Source organism: Sprattus sprattus (assembly GCF_963457725.1).
Source record: "Sprattus sprattus genome assembly, chromosome: 8".
Taxonomy (NCBI): Eukaryota; Metazoa; Chordata; class Actinopteri; order Clupeiformes; family Clupeidae; genus Sprattus; species Sprattus sprattus.
The window spans coordinates 12,241,044-12,264,040 of record NC_137927.1 but is presented as its reverse complement, the minus strand read 5'-3'; the positions used below and the strand labels follow the sequence as shown (position 1 = coordinate 12,264,040).

Sequence of the window (22,997 nt, the reverse complement as noted above, 5' to 3'; positions counted from 1 at the left end):
GTAGACCTCACACTGGGCTGCGGGTGTAATTGCCCCTGGCAGACACAGCCCGTAACCGTGGCGATTGGGGAGGAGAGTGCCATGCCTTTGTTTGTGGCAGCCACCACATGTCGGCCTGTGTGGCACTGGCTTCAGGGAGATGATCGTTATAGAGCTGGTGCTGGCTTTTAAAATCGCTTTAATGGGAATGCGTTTTACAGGCTTGAGCAGGGAGGCTTGGGAAACCAGCATCTCAGGAGTGAGGTTCAGGAGCTCGGGCCAAAACAGAAAGCCTCCATCCTCCAACAGTGGAGAAAGCCTGCCACCTGCTGGTGCAGGAAGGAAAAGAGAGAGTGGAGGAGAGGTCTTCATGCAAAATGTTAGTATTAGAATTGAAATGTTCATATAATATGGCACACACTAAACTCAATAGGTGAAACTAAAAGAACACTTTTAGTTCAAAAGGTCCATCGAGTATCTCAGAAATTACAAATTAGCCTACAGGAGGGTATAGAACAACAGAGGAAATGTGTACGTTCTGCTCGACTGATCTTTAAAGTTGATCTATTGAGCTATCGTTTGTGGCCATAGCTATGGTTAAGGAATTATGGTGTATACTTTTAACGGCTGCTATACCTTTATTCGCGGTTAAATGTTACACTGAGTTATAATTCCCGATGACTGCGTGTACACATAGTTGTAAAGTAATTACCGTAAATTCCCTCTTTGCATGACCTTTGCGTGCACCTTGGGCTCTTGAACCCTCTTTCCTAATGAATGAATTAAGCAGCCGAACGTCTGCGAATGAAAGGCATTTGCAGCCTAATATGTTTGCCTAAATCACACTTAAGAGTAACTATAAGTAGATGCCGTAGTCATGTTCCGCCTGCGGTAAGTGTCTGGTTTAATTTAATTCAATAATCCCGATAAATGAAATAAATCCCTTTTGGGACACCAATTTCTTGGTAAGTGAGATAATGTGAAATGAGGTTCGCAAAGAAAAAAATTAGTACATTATGGTTGATTGAGCCTCAACAAAAAGAAGAAATATTAATACTAAGATACTCTTTATGTTTATAATTTTACTTTAATGAATGTGGGCATCCATGTGGAAAACAATCAGGAGCAAAAAAGGATGAAAATCGTCGAGGAGCTTATGGAGAGTGTAAGCAATTCATTCAAATCCAATGCAAATTGTTTCTCTCAACTTTTTATTCTATTTTGTGTCCTGGGTTATTTTTAATGAAATAGCACACAGATAATGAACGTGCAGCAGTGTTAATAAAACTGGTTGTGCTGGCACCACATTCACTTTTTACATGCCGACTAGCCTAAACGTATTTAAGGGAAAGAGAAAATTGAAAGCATGCCGAGAACACTTTAGGGATTGCGTCCATGATTTGATGATCTATCTACACTTTAAACTTATCTTGAGTAGGATAAAAGACAAAGAGGGAAATATTTATCACCACTTTACGGGTCTAGGACAATGGTGTACGATATATTTTTACAAGTTCCACCAAAGTATAAAAAATAGGCTATACAAGAGGGTCTATTACTAGCTTTATATAAATAAGCTGAGTCAGTAATCAATACAGCTGTCATATCCTCTCTATGACGGCTATTAATATGTGTGGATGCCGTGTTAAATAAACAAGGCAGTCACATCAAAATAAAGAACTGTATTTTGGAGACGCCACAAACCATTTTGTTTCCGTGGCGTGCAATAAATTAATTAATTCCAAATTACACCAACACATAGGATGGTGGGCAGTATTTTTGTGTGAAAGATACACTGGACGGGAAATGGGGTGATACATCAACACCGCCCATCGATATTTGAATTGTATAGTATTAGAGCGCCCTCCACTGACTTGCACAAAATAGCATAGCTTTTCCATTAGTACGTGTCCCTTTTCATTACGTGATAACGTGGTGTGTTGGAGTGTCACAACATCTACAATAGGCTATTCGACTAGTTCGACTGAAATTGTCCCTTTGACTAGAACGCTCTCTAGCCTCTCCAGCCATAGCGCTTACCAAAGGCGGCAGCACTCCATGCAAAGTAATATTATTGAAAGAGTTGTCCTTGAACATCTGTTGTTAAGCCAAATCTCAGAGGTAATCTCACTAATGGACTTCTAAGTTATCTACATACACACATAAATAAATATGTTTCCAAAGAGACTTGCTCATCGACTTGCCTGCTAATCAATTGCGAGGCTGCATCTGTTGATGAAGGTTTGGGAAGTGCACAGTAATGATATACGTGTAGATCGATGCTTGGCAGTGGAGCCGTCAGAATACTGAACGACAGTCATGGCTCCACCGGGACTCAGCAATCAGGCAGCCATGCCTACCTTTCCACAGTCTACAAGCATCCACCGTTGAGGAAATGCATGTGTGCGCATACAAACAAAAAGCCCCTTAATCAGTTCGTCGTCCGATGTTTTAGATGGTTAGTGGGCTATCTCTGTGCGAAGAGTGTCAGGAAAGTTTCAGAAGTGGCTAATTGGCTGTACATGATTACTGCTGGTTACAATGATAATAACAATGATAATAATAATATTATAGGATACTTGAGGATCTTTTTCGATCGTCATCTCGTTTTCACAACCATTGAGCACAGCACAATGAGCATTGCTCACCTGATTTTACCTCCAGTCAAAAATACCCAAAACAAGACAAAAATCAAATCAACTTGGCTCTGCAATTTCACCACATCTAAAGCTTGCACCATATTGTACCGACTTTATAACATCCCTGAGGGATTTCAGTGAGCTTTAAGTTCAGGAAGCTGATGCAAAGTCTGGCGTGGGTATAGGTTTGTGATGCGCCTCTATAACAGGATGCACATCTGCATGCGGATGACAGACCATGTCTAGTTTTTGGGAGTCACTTCTGCTGCTGCTGAGCAATATTCATAAATTTAATTTCCAATCCGCTCTTCTTTTATTAGTTTGGGTGTTATTAAATGAGATTGCTTCATCTTAATATATTTCCAGGGCCAGGGAAATGTGGCTGGGAGCTGATATTCAAATCCAATAACATGGCCTGTACTTAGTGCACAGCACTAATAAATGCCAGCCTGTGATGCATATGCGTACCTCACAGATCACTCCCAGCAGGCAATAATGCTCTCAGTGTCCTTCCGAGGTGCCGTGCTGCCCCCACACTCCCTGTCAACACACCGTCTCTCTCCGGGCCACCCCTCTAGAGTTGAAGCAGCTCCCCGACACTGGCGGGAGAGCACAGGTTATAAGACAGGGCTTGTCTTTCATATTGGTTTAAAGTGTAGACAAGAGTATTTTTATGTAGCAAGGAGAGGAGAATCTAATCTCTGTGACTGTTGCTTGCAGATCATTCGTAGAGCAGAGAGAGAGAGAGAGAGAGAGAGAGAGAGAGAGAGAGAGAGAGTGAGAGAGATAATGTGCCATACCATCATGGTGGCTCTGCTGATTGTTCTAATCAAGGGCCTGCAACTGGAGCACTTGAAAGCAACCCCTCAGATTACACATAGGAAATCTCATTGCACATATCAATTGCCCATTAATTAGGGGCAATACATGAATCAGTCTTTAAATACTACAAACAGGCCGATTACTTAATTTCCCATATGTACAGAGGGATTTTACTGACATGTACAGTATAGACTCTGTGTGTGTGTGTGTGTGTGTGTGTGTGTGTGTGTGAGTGAGTGTGTTTGAGTGTGCGTGAGCAACAGAGAGATAGACTGAGCCCCTATGTAATGTGCAGTCTCCACTAGCAGCCCCACAGGGTTACAGCTCTTTTACGCCACTATCCCTGCTCTCCCTTTATCGGCATCCGCAGACAACTGCACAAGTAAAGGTTGGAGCTTAGGGAAGCTTAGCCATTTCAGGAAATGACCTTTACTTTTTAATATGAATATGTCTATTTCATTATTCCTATATAGTGAAATCTATGCACGCCATCAGTATGATGGATTTTCTTTTTCATTAGTGCTACGGAATGCCACCCAGTGTATGTAAGGTTCCGCCTTACCCGTCCAGATTACCGGCCCAAGTGCTTCCCCTCTAGCCTTGGCAGGGCCCAGACAATGGGAATTAATATGCACACGGTCTCTCCTCCACCCTCCTCTTGCTGGGCTTTTGCGGAGCAACTTTATCATGGGGAAGATTATTGAGAGCTTTGCCGGGAGCTTCTTCATCACGCTCACATCCTTGTTGGCGCAACACTTGTCACTGTCAATCACAAGGTGATAATACACAGATGATTCTCTCATTTGGTTTAATAAAATCTCCGGGCTTATTTGAACTGCAGTCATTACAGCAAATAATTGCTGCATTGAGGTGTTAGCCAGGCCGTAGCCTGAGGGATAAGACAAGACTATTGCTCTGTGCGGGACTTGGGTTGATGCTTTCTCTCTCTCTCTCTCTCTCTCTGTCTGTCTGTGTGTCTGTTCCCTGGTTGCTCATATTGGGAAAATGAATATTGCATTTGAATCCGGCTGCAGCTTTTCTTATTCAAACTAACATTGTTATTAGTTATTATCTGGACACAGAGTCATCCGTTCTCACAGCTTTTTATATCTATTCGCTGTCAGGGCAGACGTCACCTGGGGCTGTCAATTGCAATTTTTAACTGTCATTTAAACCAAATTGCAGATCTGGATGAGTGGGCCATAAAGCCTCTGAAGAAATGGAGTGACAGAGAATATAAGCACTAAACATATTTCATGCAATGTTCGATCCAACTGGGGTGTCCTGAGATGCATATCAAAATGAAAGTTCAAGTAGGGCCTTCTAGAATCAGTTGAACAGAAGCAGAGAGGCTTGAAAGATTTTAAGATGGCAATTATACTTATTTTAGGCAAAAGACTAAAACTAGATTCCATAAGAGACAAAAGTAAAGACATTGTCCCAAAAGCTGCTTTAAAGAGTATTTCATCACATTTAACTCCTAATGGGGAAATACAAATTTTGAATTTTGAACATACCTGACCTGCTATGTTGAGAGTATACCCATTAATAATCTTTTGCTATTATTATATGTTTTTATAGTTCGAAACATGAAATGATAAGGCCTTGTGAGTTCAACACAAACAAATCAGCTGAATATTAGATTCCATAAGAGGCAGGAATAAAAGTCAATTGTCCTGGTTTCTTTTCTCATAATGGGTCACAGTCGGATTGGATTCACCAGGCCTCTGAATTGTTCTTTTAGTACTTAATGTGGTCACAGAGCTCACCTCTCCTAATGTGCTCTCGGTCTGGGCCTGATGGGGTGGAGGACATAAACATCGGGTGAGTTTCTGTGTCAGATCACTTGCAAATGCCAGTTGAACTCAAACAGATATAAACCCATTTGTGCTAATGGAGTTTTTGATTTGTATATGCCATGGGAAGTCCATGACCTTGCATTGTTGACTGATCCATTAAGAAACTGGACGCTAATTAACTTTATCAATGAAGTGTAAAGGAAACAAAATAGAATCAGATAATGAAGCAATAATGAAGTCAATAATTAGTTTCTTCTTTCAAACTTGGACAATGTCACTTCCCCCAATTAGGTTAATCAGTGGAGCATTAAATTAGATTTTTTTCTTAAAATAACAATTAAGCAAAACTGTCAAAAGATCAATCAATTATCGTTCAGCAAAACCTACTGAAGCATTGTGCAAAACAAAATATGTGGGCCAATATAAATGTTTGTGACCCCCCCCTACAAAATCACCTCACATACAGATACACCAGAAATTTACTTGAGAATTGTTCACTAATATGCAGTTACAGGAACCAGTTGGGACAAAGAACTTTCAGCACGTACTTATTAAGTGGTGCATGGCTAGCCCCAAAGACTCACACTGGACATTCACAACTATTCAATATATTCATCGAGGTACAGTAGTCTTTATCGGTTGCTAAGATTATTAGGTACTACAGATGCCTGCTTACACATGAGAGCAGCCATTGCTCCAGTCACAAGTTTATGGCAGATATGGCAAGTTAAAAATGGCTATATTATTGGCACTCCGGTTTCCACACATGACCACTCCTCATACATTTCGATGTGCCCCACAGGGTCGTTTTTTTTTTTTTTTTAATCAGAAATTGGTCCACATAGATGAACCTATTCAGCATTAGTCACGTTTTTTCAGGGAGGGCTTGAATCAGTGTGTCAAATAAAGACTAACAAACAAGTTAAATGCAGTTCCAACTTAGTTTTATTTGGTGAATCAATTTCACCTGCATTGTATTATTTTTCTTATAAAAACATGTACCGAACAAAGATTTCGCGCTAAGTAATTGAAAAACTACAAGAAGCCTGATTTGTTAATTTTTATATTTTATTTAGGCAGACACCGACAGCTTAGATAATGCCAATTTTGTTTGCAACGTCCAGCGCATCATAATCAGGTGCAAGACGAACGTATGCCTTCTTTTCTCCATCAGGCCTGATGAGTGTGTTGACTTTGGCCACATCAATATCGTACAGCTTCTTGACCGCATGCTTGATCTGATGCTTGTTGGCCTTAACATCCACAATGAAGACCAGGGTGTTGTTGTCCTCAATCTTCTTCATGGCAGACTCTGTGGTGAGTGGGAATTTGATGATGGCATAGTGATCCAACCTGTGGGGAGGGGGAAAAAAGAGACTCAATCACCCATGAGCAAAAATGGACCCATAATACTTGCTAGGGTGCCATTGAAATAGCGGGCTGTACGAAAAATTCTTGATTTGATCCACCTGTTCCCCGAGAAACAGTACTTTGTAAATATACATTCACCCTAATTTATAGCAACATGAATTATATACACAAGAGACATTCTAAAATCATAAACCATGCCACTACAACCAGCCTCGTGGTGTCTTGGCGAGCTTCAAAATGTTTAAGTCTGAACCTCTGCTGCATTAAGTTCCGACTTATAACAAAATAGACCTCGCACCTTCCAATGGATTCATCTGGTCAAAATGTCACCATATCAACGCAAAATACAGCTGTTAACTCAGTTGTTAAATTCGCTGATGTTTCGTTTAAGGCGTTTTGAGCTAACGTAGCGGCTAACTTTGAGCAGGAAACACGTTTCGGCCCTTCACCGCATGCCTCACATTTGTGTTAAAGAACGAGATATTAATGGTCTATCTAATAAACATGAATGTAGCCACTGTAGTCTATACGAAAATATTATTTGGCCAGATATCTGAAATTTGTGCCTCTATGAAATTTCCATAACCAGACACGTAACGTTAGCTCGCTAGCGGAAAAGCCTGACGTTAGATTACATGTAGGCCGTCTCAGGCAACATCAAAATGTAGCCATCAAGCATGGCTAGCATCACCTAGTTAGCTTTACTTTGAAATATTATTTACTACTACGTGTAGGTAACGGGTGCAAAATAGGTGCATCAGTAGTTTAAAAATTGAAATCATGGCATTTCATGCTTTGATCGCAAACAACATCATATGCACCACTAAAAGGAAATTGGGTGGAACACTATTCACGAATTCATGTTGGCTAACATTAGCAAGCAAGTAGACATTATCATGGGCTTACTTGTTGCGACGAGGCGCGCTCTTCCTGGGGTATTTGGGTGTCCTCTTCAGACGCAGGGTCTTTGGACGACGGAAGGTTGGAGTAGTCCGCATTTTCTTCTTCTGTTGGCTGTGTACTCCTTTGAGCACAGCCTTCTTGGCCTTCAAGGCCTTGGACTTAGCCTCGGTCTTCACGGGCACAGCTTCTTTCTTCGCCTTCGGTGCCATGACGGAAAGGACACGTGTGGGAAAAACGATTCACTTCATTCGAGTGAACAGCCAATCATATAAGAGAATTCATGAAAATCCGCCTCCTTATTAACAGTGACCAATCAGATATCGTAATGTTGGTTTATAATGATTGACAAGGTTCTGCATTAATAGAAAAATTGACATGAGGTATAAACCAATGGCAGTCCAGGGTCAATTCATTTAGGGTTGGATCTTAGTGGAAAGAATGTTGCTTTAAAAATGCCTGACTATTCCGAACTCTAAGCAGTCGGTGAGTTTGTTTTCTTTATGCGCATATGTTCAGCTGTAATATTATTGAAAAGTATGTTGCGTGCGTCGACTTCACATGTTATATGAGCCCATATTGTCCATATATTTGAACTAGTCCTCTCCTTCTCACAAAACTTTGAGATGCCACTCCCGTCTGCGTCTTAATGCACCATAGGTCGTTCCTGTCTCGGGTATTGTTTGTGTACGGACTGGCAACGAATGTTTGGTGGTTTATGAAATCATATTATACATTTGACCTCAAATATATAGAAGTATGCAATTAACTAGTTTGTTTGTTTAGCTTGTTAAAGTACTCCGAGGGCGTGAGCAAATCATACCAGAGAATCTAAATGCAAGAACCAATCACAAATCGTCTTGGTCATGTTGCACTGCCCCACAAGCATGGTTATGTGAGGCGTAGCTGGTATTTTTCTAAGAGATTAGCTTCACAGTAGCGCAAAGTTAGCATTGATGGCTAAATGCGAAGTGTTCGTTGATTTAATTACGAGCAAAAACTGAAACAAGGCGTCAGTCAGTTCAAATGTAATGCTCGTTTGACACTCCCGACAGGTTTGCCAATTGTCCATTGGATTAGCAAAAGCGGGTTGGCTTTGAACACAGCGATATCTTGATTCTATATGGTAGGTCAGCTACAAACATTAAACGTTAACGTCAGCTGTTCGAGCTAGCTAGCTGGCTTGCACACCAAATGACAACTTCTTATTATGTTCTTTTAGTAACAGACAAGTGAAAGGGTGACTCGTATGCCTTAACGAAATTGGTTGATGCTACTATCTAGTGGATTGAATCCAGAATCTCAGGATATTGCCTCCGAGCCTCTTCTGCGGTGTTCTGTCAAAATGCAATATAAATGCTAGTTAGTGAGCTACCTTACCTTTACAAGCGAAACTTACGAACGGTGAGGCTTTTTAAAACTTGGTTCGACCTGACTGCTTATCAAGTAGAACTTGATTTAATGTGCAATTTAGTTTGCAATGAAATAATAGCTTTAAACCGCTAACATGTCTTCTCCATGCAGTGTATGACGGTGCCACTGTTAATAATAATAATAATAATAATGATGCGTGGTTCATATTTGAGATTTGAAGTGGATCCATCTTTGGTCTGGGGCCTAAGAAATTACAGAAAAACACCTTGCCAACAGCTGTACTGCCACTAAGGTCTTTGCAGCCCTGTATATGCACTTGATTTGGAACAGGGACTGCCGCAATACTAACAAATGTACATAATTTCCCCATGGGATGTTATGTTTCTATGCTGAACTGTATCTTCACTTTCCCCTTTTATTTTAATGCAGCCAGCATCCCCTCAGGCTAGGCGAGGACAAGGACTCCCATAGCTTCCCCCATGAGTAATGAACCCTTTCTGGAGTATGTCGACAAATACTGGTCGTAAGGTAAGGGAAGACGCGACAGGTGGAGGTTACCGAGACATGTACGGAATGTATAATTTGTTATTCCAGTTTATGATTCGAATTCAATTAGAACCTGTGGGAATGGTATGGTGGTGGATGTTTGTTAGCTTTGATCATTTTGTCATTAAAACTTGGTAGACAGTAATATGGCCTTGTGAGGTTACCTTCCCAATCAATCAAAGGGCTAAAGAAAGTTTGTTCAGTAAGCGTCTAAAGTTGACCTGATGTTATTTGCCCATGTGTCTTCAAAGGTAGGTCACATGCAAAACCCAGATCTGGGGGTTAAGATCAGTCTTGCAGGAGATTGAGCAGAAGTCAAAGGACCATTCATTTAAAATCTTCATGGTAGAGTGTTCTGATTGAGAGTTTGACATTAAAATGGAACATTATACAGGGGTTTAATGGAATATAGAAAAGGCACATGGAGCTGTTGTGTAGTTGTTTCGACCAAATGCAAAACACATTTTAGAGACAACGGTGGAGGGTGTTTCTTATGTTTTCTCCAGACTAGTCAGGGGGTTTGGTGAGACTTATTTTAAAATTCCATCCACTTGCAGGTTTATTGCTCCTTGTGTGCCTTGTGATCAAAAAGATGTGATCAGTCTAATTTTGTCCAGCATTTTCAGAAGCCTATTTACAGGTAGGCCCCAGCTATGCCCTCACATTTGCTGCCAGCACTTGTTTCTCCCGTGGAGAAGGGAAGCAGATGTCTGCTGAGGCCCTGCAGTCAGAGAGAAGGGGTATCACATGCCTCTGGTTCCTATGCTTACTCCAGTCGCTGACAGCCTCATGGCTTACTGCCTGGCTAGTCGTCAGCCTTACCTCAGTGATCGCACACATGAGTTGGGGGAGGGGGGTTGCTCGTGTTGAAACTGAAGCGTTGGTGCTAGACTGGCCTAATGTTTGAACTTGAGTGTTAGGTTTGTCGATCCAGTAATTCAACTGGTAGAACGTGTCTTGGCATAATTTAGTACAGCCTTCTCTGGTACTACAATTGAATTGGCCTAAAGCTTTAGACAAACGCAAAGTATAAGTTGGAGGCCTAACTGTGTTTTGTTGTCTTCCGTTGTGGCAGAGGTCCGACAGCGAGGAACAGAGTGGGCAGGCAGAGCACAGAGCCAGCCCGGCCCGGCCTTCATTCGGAAAGAAGCAGCTCCCCTCCATCCCCAAGAACACAGCCCCCGTCACAAAGCCCCCCTCCCCAGCCACCTCCGCACAGTCTGCCAATGGCACACACGCCTCCTATGGGCCTTTTTACCTGGAGTACTCACTGCTGGCCGAGTTGTGAGTAGTCGCCCTTGAATGACCTTTCTCACCATTTTGACTTTTCAGCATGTAGGTCAGAAATCAGTCAGGCTCACACAAAGGATGTGTGGGCTTCTGCGTTTTGGTGTGGTGCTGAATTACTGTTAATTGTTTCCTGCTTACCTTTTTCTTGTAGCACACTTGTGATCAAGCAGAAACTCCCCGGCATTTATGTCCAGCCTTCCTACAGATCAGCCTTGAGTAAGGACCAAATTCTGTGCTCTCCTGCTTTACATGTTCCCAAAAAAGGACTGATTGGTTTATGGGTTTAAGGTGACCGAGTCCTCCTATTCTTTTCCAGTGTGGTTTGGTGTCATATTCATCCGACATGGATTGTACCAAGATGGGGTTTTTAAATTCACTGTCTACATCCCTGACAACTACCCTGATGGAGACTGCCCTGTAAGTAGCTTAATTACTGCACACTACTGATGAAATGTTTTTAATGCTTTTAATTCAGCACCCCCCCTCCCCTCCATTATATTTCTTTTGCCTGGAGGATTTTTTTTCCTTTTATTCTGGGTAGTGTAGCCACACATGACCGTTTACTACTCCCTCATAATATAGATAATAAGTAGAAAAGAATGTGTTGTAAAACCAGGCGTGACGACACTAGATAAATCCAACAGGTCTTTGTGGACCTGCATCCTGTTTCCTGATGGGCCAACCTCAAGTGAAATGTTATGTTATCATTGAGCAATTGAATACAAGATGGTTGTGGAGAGTACATGCTGTTGATACCAGATAGATATATACTTTTTTCAGTCCTCTCTGTGTGATTGTCTTTCGCTGAAATCATTACATGACCCCGTGCTGAGGAACAGCGCTGTGGGAAATTTCACTGTTCCACCCTGGGCAGATTCCCCATAATAAAAAAACATGACCAGAGAGGCAGCTCATTGCTCAATCACTCAGGCGTGGGGCTTGGCATTTCACAGAGCAGTTTGACTTGTTATCCAGTGTTGACGGTGCAGTTGGTTTCTCAGTTTATGAGGAGGCTCTGCAATGAATCAGTGAGTGCTGCATGAACACAGGCGTGATGCCTTGGTCCTGTGATCAGGCACAGTAAATGTCATTGTCATTTGTGATGTCTGTGTTAGTGAGCGGAGGCTTTGACAGTGGCTTTGTTAGTTATTTTGGTTGCCTTATGACTGACTGATATATTTTTTCACAAGCAGAGTGATCCAGACTATCTGCCTGTTACAATACATAACTTGCTTTGGTTTCTGTAAAGATCAAGAAATGAAACCACCGTATTTGCACTCTGAAACCATTGCATTTGAGCAGCAAGTTTATAATGCTAGAATGAATCATATGTCTTGGTATTTGTTGTCCAGAAAGATCCATGTAACAAGTTTAACTCAATGAATTTCCCTTTGTTTTCTATAGAGAGTGGTGTTTGATATTCCAGTCTTCCATCCACTAGTCGATCCCGTATCAGGGGAGCTTGATGTCCGAAGAGCTTTCACAAAATGGAGGTGGGCATCCCTGCTTTATGCTTCTTTTTTTTCCTCCATGATCATTATTAAGTGTAAGGCCTACTGAGTGGCTCATTGAGAACACTGAATTGCATACATGTTCCAGAAAAAAAATACTGTTAATTGAACCCTGCATGATTTGAATTGGTTTCTTGCATGTGAATCATGACTGCATGTGGAATGCCAATAAATGCTGCCTTGACTTTGCTGCTGTAGTGCCAGTACAAAGGGCAGGGCGCTAACTTGAGAGTGCTGTGCTCATCGTCTCCGGTGACTGGCGCCTTTAGCTGGCACCACTGGCAGTGAGTTACAGTTCAAATGAGGGAACTCTGTACAGCAGGTTTTACCTCTTTCGTTGTTCAGTGCTTCATATTGTGTCACACTGTGTGTAGTCCTTCAGATCTAGAAGTTTGAAAACTCCAAGCTCTCATTGCCTTCTCACTTGAACTTTTGCTGGGTTGAGTCTGGAGCCTGGAGTCATTTGATCAGAATGCTGGTTGATTTTACTGTTTCTCTTGGCTGCCTCGGTTTCTTCTGTGCTTAAAACCATCCTGTTTTTTGTTTTTTTCTCCCACAGGCGCAATCACAACCACATTTGGCAGGTGCTGATGTATGCGCGCACAGTCTTCTACAAGATCAACACCATGGAGCCACTCAACCCTGAAGCTGCTGTTCTGTGAGTCCCTCTTCCTCCCTCTGCCCTGAATTGTTGGTGTGCAGTGGTACGACAGGAATGTTTCTTGGACAGACTTGTATATTTGGCCTGACTGTTCTAGTCCAGTCCACTAAGCTATATTGACTGTCTACTGAGCCTTTAGTAAGATATTTTTCAACATTTTTACATTTTCCCTCCTCTATTCCCTCCAATCCCCATTATAAATGGTCAACATGCAGGTTTTTTTAAATTAAATTAAATTATTTTAAAATAAAATATATATAATCTGAAGTGATGTGGTTAGAAAAGAATGTGTTGCGTAAACCAACTACGTTTGTAGAGGTGTTCCGTTTATAGTTCTGAAACCTAGAACAGAGCAAGCCATGGGAACAGATCAGTCCCCTCAGATGATCCTTTTCAGATGATTCAGAAAAAAGTGTCTCTGTAATCTGTACTGAAGCAGTGCTTTTGATCTAGAACAATTACGCATTCACTTTCAAAGATGGATTTTCTTTTCTAAGCATATTATTTTAAAGCACAGACCATTTTCACAGTCAATGTTTATGAAAAGAGTCTTCATGGTCTTATACACAGTAAAGCTAACCTGGAACCAATTTCATATCAAGCCCAAATCATCTCTGCATAAATCCAACCTGACCCTAGAAACCCTTTCCAACAAATGCCAGAGGGAAGCTACAGTGAGCCAGTACTCAGGATTGATTTTTTTTAAACTGTTCACGCTGGCAGATTGGAGAGCGTGATGTTGTTACGCACATGCTGTAGCCTCCTCACACTGTAACTGTCAAAGGCCTTATTCATTGGGTGACTGAGGCTGTGGATTCCACTGGTCAGTGACTCATTGTTTCTGTGTGTACGCTCAGGTATGATAAGGATGTGCAGCTCTTCAAAAGCAAGGTGGTGGACAGCGTGAAGCTATGCAACAGCCACCTCTTTGACCAGCCCAAAATCGACGATCCTTACGCAATAAGGTGAGAACATCTGTCCACATGATTTTGTTTTTTGTTAAATATCAAATTTTGTTAAATTGTTTACATGTAAATACAAGCATTTGCATGTGTATTTATTATAGTTGAGTCTTGGGGACTTGAATTAAAAGATGTGTGTGTGTGTGTGTGTGGGTTTTTTTTTTTTTTTTTTTTTCTTCTCCACTGACCATTCTGTGTTTTCTGTTTCAGTTTCTCTCCATGGAACCCAACAGTCCACGAGGAGGCGAAGGACAGGATGTTCACACATAAAGTGAGTGCTCACGATGCACCACGCTGCTGAAAAAGTAAAACATTTTCATACATTTCCGGCGCACCCTCTAATACCTAAAGCATTTGAGTGTATGCTTGTAAACTTACTCCTCTTGACCAAATGGAAACGCACAATTGTGCCTGCATGTTTGGGAGTGCAAGCATCACTGATTACTCGGGAGATGTCCGTGGTGGTGGGGGGGTTCTGTGGAGACGGTCACTGATGGCGTGTTTTGTGTCGCCACAGAGACGACCTGAGGATCACCACAAGGGCCTCCAGGTGTCTGGCCTGTCATGGGTGAAGCCAGGATCCACACAGCCCTTCAGCAAAGAGGACAACGCTCTTCAGACTTAAGCCTGCTGTTGCCTCATCTGCCCACTAGAGGGAAAGGCGGAGCACGAGGGACTGTTGGATCAGCTCTGGCTGCTGGCAACCTTGTCCTTATTTGAAGCAATTGTTTGGACTTCATTTTCATTTGCGAAACACACCCTCGCTCAGCTTTAAAAAGAACACACACACAGAAGAAAGAAATGTACTTTAGACATCTGCTGAAACTGCATTAGAACTAAAATGAGCTCCCGCATTTGCATATGTAGATAAACTGACAAAACTGGATGTCTTAGCAACACCAAGGCTGGAAAGCAATCAAACCGCATTGAGCTTGTCCCTTAGAGTAGATCATTTTTGTTACTTGCACATATTTTGGGTTGCACATGTTTCTTTTCTGTTTGTTCGTTACTTGGTTTTTAAAAGCAACAGACCACCTCACCTTCTGTGTAAGTGACATAATGTAAGATACTCAACCACAAATGAACGTAAAAAAAAGATGAACCTAGTTCATCATAAACACATTAAGAATGTTCTGATAGGCTCAGGTTTGACACAATGGTCTTGATATGGCAGTTTGAACTTGGTGAGCTTAAAGCTTTTAAGTTATCCACCCCCTCCAAATTTAGTTAGTGTTCCCTATAGAGTTCCTTTGAAATGGGACATGAGACTTCTCAAGTTTTAGTTTCCATTTTGATTCATCCATACTGTGTAATTTACTATACTGTGTATTAAATAGGTTTTAATATATGACGCCGATCAAGCAAACCATTTTAAGAAACTAAGTTATATATGATCATTTATTGTTCAATATTGTAATTCTTTTTTTTTTTTTTTTTAAGTCTTTTGAGCTTAATTAAATGGTTAAAGGGTTTTTGATGTGTAAGTATAGCAGCGCTTGTGTGGAAGTGGCTCACCTCATGTAGAGGTAGTGATCCTATCTGTATTTATATACAGCTGTAAGATTGAAAACCCTGTCTTTAGAAAGTATTTTTGTTTGTTTGTTTGATTGTTTTCTCCACACTACATATTGAGCTTTTTGATTTCTTCCAGCTCACTGGTTCCGTTTTTTTGCTTTCCTATATGACTCTGCAGACTGTTTTTGAAAGGCTGTGCTGTGAAGAAGGGTTTGAGTTTTTAAAAATGCTATTCTCTGAAGGCAAATAAACATTTTTAAGCCATCTTGTTGAATTTCATTTGAGTGATTGCATGTCACAACATCTTATATATGAAGTCACTTTCATGGGCAACTAGATGCCTGCATCTAAGTTGCTGAAACGCGCTGACAGGTGTCTGACAGTGCAGGACACACCACACACACAAGACAAGAGCGGCAGATGTTCACCAACAGGCAATCTGTGGCGGTGATGACCGGAGTCTATAGGCTCACTACCACAAGACAAGCTTTGGAATGATTTTTGTTATGACATGATGTTTGTTTTGTTCAACATGATTGGTTGATGCCTTTATTCGGATTGTACCAGCTCAGCAAAATGGCTCAGACCTGTTCCAGAAAATTGTGCGCCTTTTCACCCGTAATATTTGCGTTTTGTGTTAAAGATATTGACGTGTAAATGAATGGCATAATAAACGCCTGTGTATAGGCCTTGGAGGTAGACGTGAGGCGGGAAGAGGATGGTCCAACTTTGTTCTCATCCTTTAGGACACCTGCTGTACATGTAGAGCTACAGCATCCCTGGAGTTTGATTGGTCCGTACCATGGCTCTGAATGCAAAAGGTGCGTGACGAAGTTGGAATGTTGAGTGCTGGTGCGAGCAGAAACTGATCCGGGAGCAGGAGAAAGACATCATTCCCGAAAAATGTAAATATAAAATGTATACAATTAAACTACAGAATGTTGTTCGTGTTTGCATGAGAGCAGCAAGAAGTAACCCATGTTTTACATAAAACATTTAAACGTCCATCAGCAGAATTTTGCAGGCAGGAGTGGGACAACAGTAGAAAGATATGGGAGTGGGACAAAATATCTCATAGATTTGCGGGAGTGACGAGAACTATGCAGGAGATGCACTGAAATTCCACCATTCCCTGACAGCATTGAGTATGTCACAAAAACCTGGGACCGATTCTACCAGCTTGGGTCCCTATTTTAGGCCTCCATTTGTTTCAGGACATGGAAATGGCCAATGAATTTGCCTGGCATGTCTGCCCCTGCGTCTAGCAGTCCCTAGCCAGCAATCTGGCGCTGTCTATCAACACTGGATTTGAAATGCCCCCACTTACCCAGCAAGCAGTTGCGCTAAACTGCATCAAACCTATTGGTCCACGGCCCAGACAGCAAGAGCCCAAAACATGGTGTCCATGTTACTGGCATACCTTGTGAAGTTGAAGGAGGACATGTCAGCCATGTTGGATGGGGGGAGCCTGTTAAGGAGACACTGAAATCCAAACTGTGTTTGACTACATCATACGCACCATCAGCTGCTCCAGCCAGTCCACAGGCGAGACAATGGGCCTGGCTGTCGTTGCACAAAGGCACCTGTGGGCCAACCTGTCAGACATGAATGATGAGGACATGAGTGCATTTTCGTGCAGCAGCCTATCTCCCCAACTCTTCAGCCCAGCTCTTTGTGCAAGCTGTGACTGACACACAGGTGGCTTTTGAGACTAAAGTTAAACAGGGGGAGGCCTGAGAGCAATGCTACCTCGCAAGCAACACCCAGGGCCTCGCCCGCCCCTGGCCCCCTCCACTCAGAGGCCTTCCACAAGGCTGCCAGTCGGGTGAATCCCCAAGAAGGAACAGTGACAACAAGCTGCAGCTGCTTTAGGGCCACGGCTTCAAAACCCATGGGTTAGGCAGCTTTCCGATGCCCCTCCACTGCTGGTGACAACGACTCTGAAGTGCAAAAAGAAGCAGGCCTAGCTTGCTCATCCTCAGGCAATGGGTGTGGGCCAGCCTTCGAGTTGCCTACTCCCCCTCCAAAAAAAAAGTAGTTAACTCCTCTATCAGACCTAGCCACACGTTTTCTCCCCATCAGTTGTGGTCGCTCCCACCAAAAAAAAAGTCAAAAGGAGCTCACCAATGTTTAGGTCAAGTACTTGATGTCATTAGCATAAACTATGCCACTTCTATATCAGGTTTCAGGCCATATAAACCCTCAGCGTACCCAGGGCAAAGTCTCAATACAATAGCCTCTCAGTGACAGATTAGTCATTGAGTGTGCCAACGGTGATGTTAAGGCAAAACCCTCCATGCTTGCACTTGGTGCAGTATTTTCCTTAATGATAGGACGCTGCCAATAAAGATACCATCTGATACACCACTTGGAAGTAATGTGTCGGATTAGAACACTTTAAAATATACATAACAGTAAAATGTAGGCTATCACCCGCTCTTAGCTGCATTAAGGAACATTGTTGTTGTTGTTGTTTTTTTTTACCCACGATGTTTAACAGACTAAATGCAAACGTTTTGCCCACAGATCTTTATAAGGCAAGAGGTTAACGTTAAACCACACAAAGATCTAATATTTTCCAAATGTTGCAGAATAGACGAATTAACTGCATGCAGTGTAGACACTGGGTACAGCAATTAGGAGGTGCACGACCAGCGGAAACAACACTTAAATGTAATACGAATCAGTGGAAATAACTTCACGTCAGGACGGCAACTGCAAGCATGAATCGGGGGATCTCTTTCATTTCCAATTGGAAAATAAGGTATTGAAAACGGAAAACGGAAAACATAGGAACTAGCTGAGTACAATCACACTACAAAGGATGGACCTGTTGCAATCACATTTGTGAACAAAAGCTAAAATCAAAAGTGGGATGCATGGGAATGAGGGAAAGAAAGGCTATAACAAAAGCAGTGCATGTTTACATATATGATATTGGAGTTATTGTTTTTTGTTGATGAAAAATCCACAAGATTTTATTTGTGGTATTTTTTGAAGCGAAGCATTGGAGCATACCTTTTAATCATATAAAATAACTGGTCAGGTAAACTTCATACTCCCTTCCAGGCGGTGGCGGTAATAAACATATTCGTTGACCCTACAAATGTTGACTATATAAGAGGCAGTTCATCTGAAGCTCGGTCTATTTGAATCGGGATACTTCCAGGGTAAGTTGAATGTTCTCTGCCTGTAAAGCTTTCTTGTATCTTGTGAGCCACACGGTGATTGCATACTACATGTAGTCAGCTTTTACTTTAATTGACTCTTGTCTCGCTTAAGAGTGCTGTTACCTTTGCATATTTTACTGTTAGCATGGTCCTTGACTTCGAGTGTAAACTAGCTGGTACTAGCTTATCGTTAGCGCGCTGTGTTTCGGATAGGGCCATGTTTGGAATCCTAAACCATCCGAACTGCTACTAAAAAAATCTTTAACCCATAATGAACGAATGCAGTACGTGATCCCTACAGTAATTAAACTGGGATACTATTAATTGTTTGTTTGCATTTTTTGTAAATGAAATTCCTCGATGTGGCTCGAGTGCGAATTACTCTCAATGATGAAACTCTACACAGACCTGTTCTGAATGGTTGTGATTGTATCTTTTTATTTTCTGATGAGAGATTATTCAGGAGCCTGAAGTGTTTTACCGAGGTATCGCACGTGGTCCATGTAACGTCTCTTGGTATGCGCGCAGCTGGACCTTAAAACAAGACTAACGTATGAATGCTTTTATTTTTCCAGGTGTCCCTTAACTAAAAGAAATTCCATCACTACTTAAGGTAAAGGACACTTATCTTGGTGTGTGACTATTCTATGGTTCCTGTTTTCCGTTGGTTGCCAAAGGGTCTCAATGATGATCATTTCCTGAACTCTCTCTTGCTGAATTTCTTTTGAAGAACTTTCATGGATCTGAGTATCTACCATTGCTATTTGTTTGCTTGATTTAGTAATTGTAGATGTATAACATTACTTTTTATATATTTTTTTCAGAGAACCAGCAGTTTAGCCTGTTCCAAAGTCCTGTATTGTGTACTGGTGAGTACATGTCTTTGCTGGGCCTACTGTTCTGTTGGAGTGTAAAGTGATGATTTTAAATTTGACAAGCATATGTCTGATTTCAGTGATGCTACATTAATTTTCTGACACTCAGCATTATGGTTAAATGAGTCCATATCAAGTGTACCCAGGTTCACATGGCATGTGGTTTCTTTTTCCAGGTTGTGCGCATTGCAGAGGCCTAGATGAGGATGCACTTCTTGGTAAGCTGATTTGTATGTCTTTGTCTTTGCATCTGCTGTCTGAAGTGGAGAGTGAAGTAGTGTGGATATGTTGCATGTTTTAGCAAACAAGTTTAAATGGGTTTGTCCCATACTCCTCTGCACTACCGTGTACAATGGCAGTCTAGTCACCAATATCTGATCAGATGTGATGCTCAAAATTTGCCTGAAGTTCTGGTTTTGACTAAGTCCCCCTGTTTCCCCTTGTTTAGGATTGTACTCTGATGTGGTGTGGCGGTGTGTCAATCTCCTGGATGTGTGGTGGTAAGTGACAGCCTTTAAATCTACCCTGTGTTGCTGGTATCTGAAAGGATGAATTGGGTTTTTACCCATTATATACTTCTGGACGACTTCTTGTCAGATGGCAGTCTTGTCACCAAAGCACTGATCAGCTGAACAGAAATTTTTCTGCTTGAAAGCACTTTGGTATTGTCCTAACTTCCTTCCTTCCTCATCTCCTAGGTTGAAGGGCCAACATGAGGACCTTGTCTGAACTGAGGTGAGTTTTGTAAGGTTCACAAGATTTCTGTTAGTTTCAGTTTCTATGATGAGTATACTTAGCTCACTTTGAACCAATGTGAAAAGTAAACGAACTCCTGAGAAACTACTCTAAATGGAATATTTCCATAGGTTAATTTGTGCCTACTATAATTTACTACACTATATTACACTTCAGGATAAAATCTTGTCACATGGCATACCTGTCACCAATGCTCTGATCAGCCAAACAGACATTTTACTGCTTGAAAGCACTTTGATTTTGTCCTAACTCCCTTCCTTCCTTCCTTCCTCATCTCCTAGGTTGAAGGGACAACATGAGGACCTTGTCTGAACTGAGGTGAGTTGTTACATTCACAAGATTTCTGTGACATTTCAGTTTCTATGATGAGTATACTTAGCTCACTTTGAACCAATGTGAAAAGTAAATGAACTCCTGAGAAACTACTCCAATGGAATATTTCTACAAGTGTGTTTGTATTCACGCGCTCACTACCTTGTTTTGATTTCCTGCAGCATGTCTTCTGTCATCAAGTGAAGTGGGAACCACATCATGAGTCCATGCAGGTAAGTTTTCTGTCTTGTACTGTGCAAAAATGCACAGTATGCCTTGGAGCTAGTCGTTCAGCTTCAGCTGTGTATTTGTTATGAACCTTTGATGGGAAGATAAACCAAACTTTGCAAGTAACATGATGTGTTTCTCGTTCGGCTGAAACACTGATGAAAACTTAATTGACTGATTCTTGCAAATGTTATTGAATTGATGGTTTCCTGTGCCTGGGCACATGTTTGAGTGTCTTTGTCTTTGCTTACAGAGGCAGACACTGCCTGGGTGGAAGCTCTGCTCTGAAGGAGGTAAGAAATCAACGTACAAGACAGGTGTGTGGAGGGCAACACACTTAAGTGGTTTAAAAGCATTTAAAGCAGTATCTAAACTTTATGGTAATGCTGTACTGCAAGTTATGATGATTTATCCTTTGGAATCTCGTTCGTCTGAAACCCTGTTGAGAGACTTTGAAACTGATGCTTGCAGAATTACCATAACAGTAGTTTGCCATGTTAATGGTTTTGACTCTCAGAATAATGGAGCTTTTCCTTGTTTGTAGAATTGGCTGCTTGGATCTTCACAGGCATCATGGTGAGTACTGTATTTGTTAACGAGCATACCAAATTCCAGTTAAGGTCATTATGATGAAGCTCGCACACGTCTTACACCCAGTGTCAACTCCAGAACCTGAAAAGGTGAACCCACTGGAGTTGCCTGGGTAAGCAAGGAGATGACTTGTTGGGGTTACCAACTGTCTGATATGACCAGCTGGCTTGGTTCTGGCAATGATGTTCGATTTGTATTCCCCCTTTTAATAACTCTGTATTACTATTTTGCAGACCCCAAATATACTCCTGAGTCCTTTCAATCCCTGACTGGATTCGAGGTGCCAATTAAATGTCCTGAGCAATCCTAAAATGGTGAGTTTATATTTAATCCCCTTATATTCCTGACTATTCTACTTGATTTACCACCCCAGTCTGAGTAGCTGACTGATTGGTTTCACTGATTTGAGGAACTCCTTTACAATCTATATGGAATATGACTTACATTTTCTGCCTTGTGTACATACACGTTTGTAAAAGTATATGCAGCTATATCTGAACAGTGATGTGATGAGGTTCTTACCGCCCCAGTCTGATGTAAACTGACTGATTGGTTTCTCTGATCTTAATCTTCACTACAATTGACTTAAAATACCCTTTGAAGAAACCAACTAATGGTGGCTTGCTTTCTTTCTAAGGTCCATACAGACCTTGTGTGCATACAGGTTTGAAATCCTTGGCAGCAGTCCTGGCTGGAAAAAGGTTAGTAAAAATACATGCAGCTATATCTGAACAGTGATGTGATGAGGTTCTTACCGCCCCAGTCTGATGTAAACTGACTGATTGGTTTCTCTGATCTTAAAACCTTCACTACAATTGACTGAAAATGCCCTTTTAAGAAACCAACTAATGGTGGCTTGCCTTCGCTCTAGGGTCCTTGTGTGCATACAGGTTTGAAATCCTTGGCAGCAGTCCTGGCAAGACATGGCTGGAAAAAAGGTTAGTAAAAATACATGCAGCTATATCTGAACAGTGATATGATGAGGTTCTTACCGCCCCAGTCTGATGTATACTGACTGATTGGTTTCTCTGATCTTAAAACCTTCACTATTGACTGAAAATGCCCTTTGAAGAAACCAACTAATGGTGGCTTGCTTCTTTAGGGTCCATACAGAAAACCGATCTGAATGTGTGCTGAAGAGTGGGAGGTCCATGCCACGTTTCAGGACCTGATTTCAAGGAGGTTGCCTGCATCCTCAGTGATTTGGGTCCCAGCTACCCTAAAGCTCTACTCCCCCTCCCTGTCTACTTCAAGAGTTATTTTTTTTATTTGTATGCCATCACCATGTTCCAGCATGGCTTTCCCTTGTACTACAGTGTATATTTGAATAAATGTGTGGCTTTCACATTGTCTTTGAGTTGTGTCTGAAGTCTTAATGTGCGATGGATATTGAGTTAACTTAACTATAAGCCAGTAGGGTGAAAACAGTTTTGAGATTTGCTCATTTATATGGTTCTGGAAATGTCAAGAATAGCATGGATGGCTGGATTACAGAGGTCTTCTGTGTAATGGACCTTTCACAGTCTGAACTGGCACTTGGAGTTAGTTACATTTACTGCTAATGTAAACTGACTTGTGGTATTGAGACTCAATCTCCAATACAGAACCAGTCTCTAGCCGTCCAGGATATGCCCTATGTAGTTCTGTGTTCCAGGCTTGAACACCGTGCAAAAATGTAGGAAACTTTCACAGCATG

General features: G+C 41.7%; 2 protein-coding genes and 1 long non-coding RNA gene across 6 annotated transcripts; 2 read left to right on the top strand and 1 right to left on the bottom strand.

Moving 5' to 3' along the window:
* Nucleotides 1-6,166: 6,166 nt before the first annotated feature.
* Nucleotides 6,167-7,750, bottom strand: rpl23a (ribosomal protein L23a). Its single transcript, XM_080843133.1, has 2 exons — nt 7,517-7,750; nt 6,167-6,592 (listed from the first exon to the last, which is right to left on the bottom strand). The coding sequence occupies exons 1-2, from the start codon at nt 7,720-7,722 to the stop codon at nt 6,331-6,333; spliced, it is 468 nt and encodes a 155-aa protein (XP_080699259.1). The 5' UTR covers nt 7,723-7,750; the 3' UTR covers nt 6,167-6,330.
* Nucleotides 7,751-7,937: 187 nt separating this feature from the next.
* aktip (akt interacting protein) lies at nt 7,938-15,633 on the top strand. Of its 2 annotated transcripts, none has more exons than XM_080843254.1 (10): nt 7,938-7,996; nt 9,314-9,412; nt 10,506-10,714; nt 10,872-10,936; nt 11,037-11,137; nt 12,125-12,213; nt 12,791-12,889; nt 13,750-13,857; nt 14,065-14,125; nt 14,372-15,633. In XM_080843254.1, exons 2-10 carry the CDS (start codon nt 9,371-9,373, stop codon nt 14,477-14,479), a joined length of 882 nt encoding a protein of 293 aa, XP_080699380.1. In that variant the 5' UTR covers nt 7,938-7,996; nt 9,314-9,370; the 3' UTR covers nt 14,480-15,633. The 2 variants fall into 2 exon arrangements, with proteins under 2 accessions (XP_080699380.1, XP_080699379.1); XM_080843253.1 differs by lacking the exon at nt 7,938-7,996 and adding an exon at nt 8,429-8,636.
* Nucleotides 15,634-18,525: 2,892 nt separating this feature from the next.
* On the top strand, nt 18,526-22,653 carry LOC308369299. 3 transcript variants are annotated; one of them, XR_013968748.1, is made up of 14 exons: nt 18,526-18,539; nt 19,115-19,152; nt 19,364-19,408; nt 19,591-19,632; nt 19,863-19,914; nt 20,113-20,149; nt 20,452-20,488; nt 20,665-20,715; nt 20,964-21,003; nt 21,255-21,286; nt 21,535-21,615; nt 21,939-22,002; nt 22,173-22,239; nt 22,404-22,653. It is a non-coding gene; the product is annotated as an uncharacterized lncRNA (long non-coding RNA). The 3 variants fall into 3 exon arrangements; XR_013968749.1 differs by having other exon boundaries at nt 19,115-19,408; XR_013968750.1 differs by lacking the exon at nt 18,526-18,539 and having other exon boundaries at nt 18,557-19,408.
* Nucleotides 22,654-22,997: the final 344 nt, after the last annotated feature.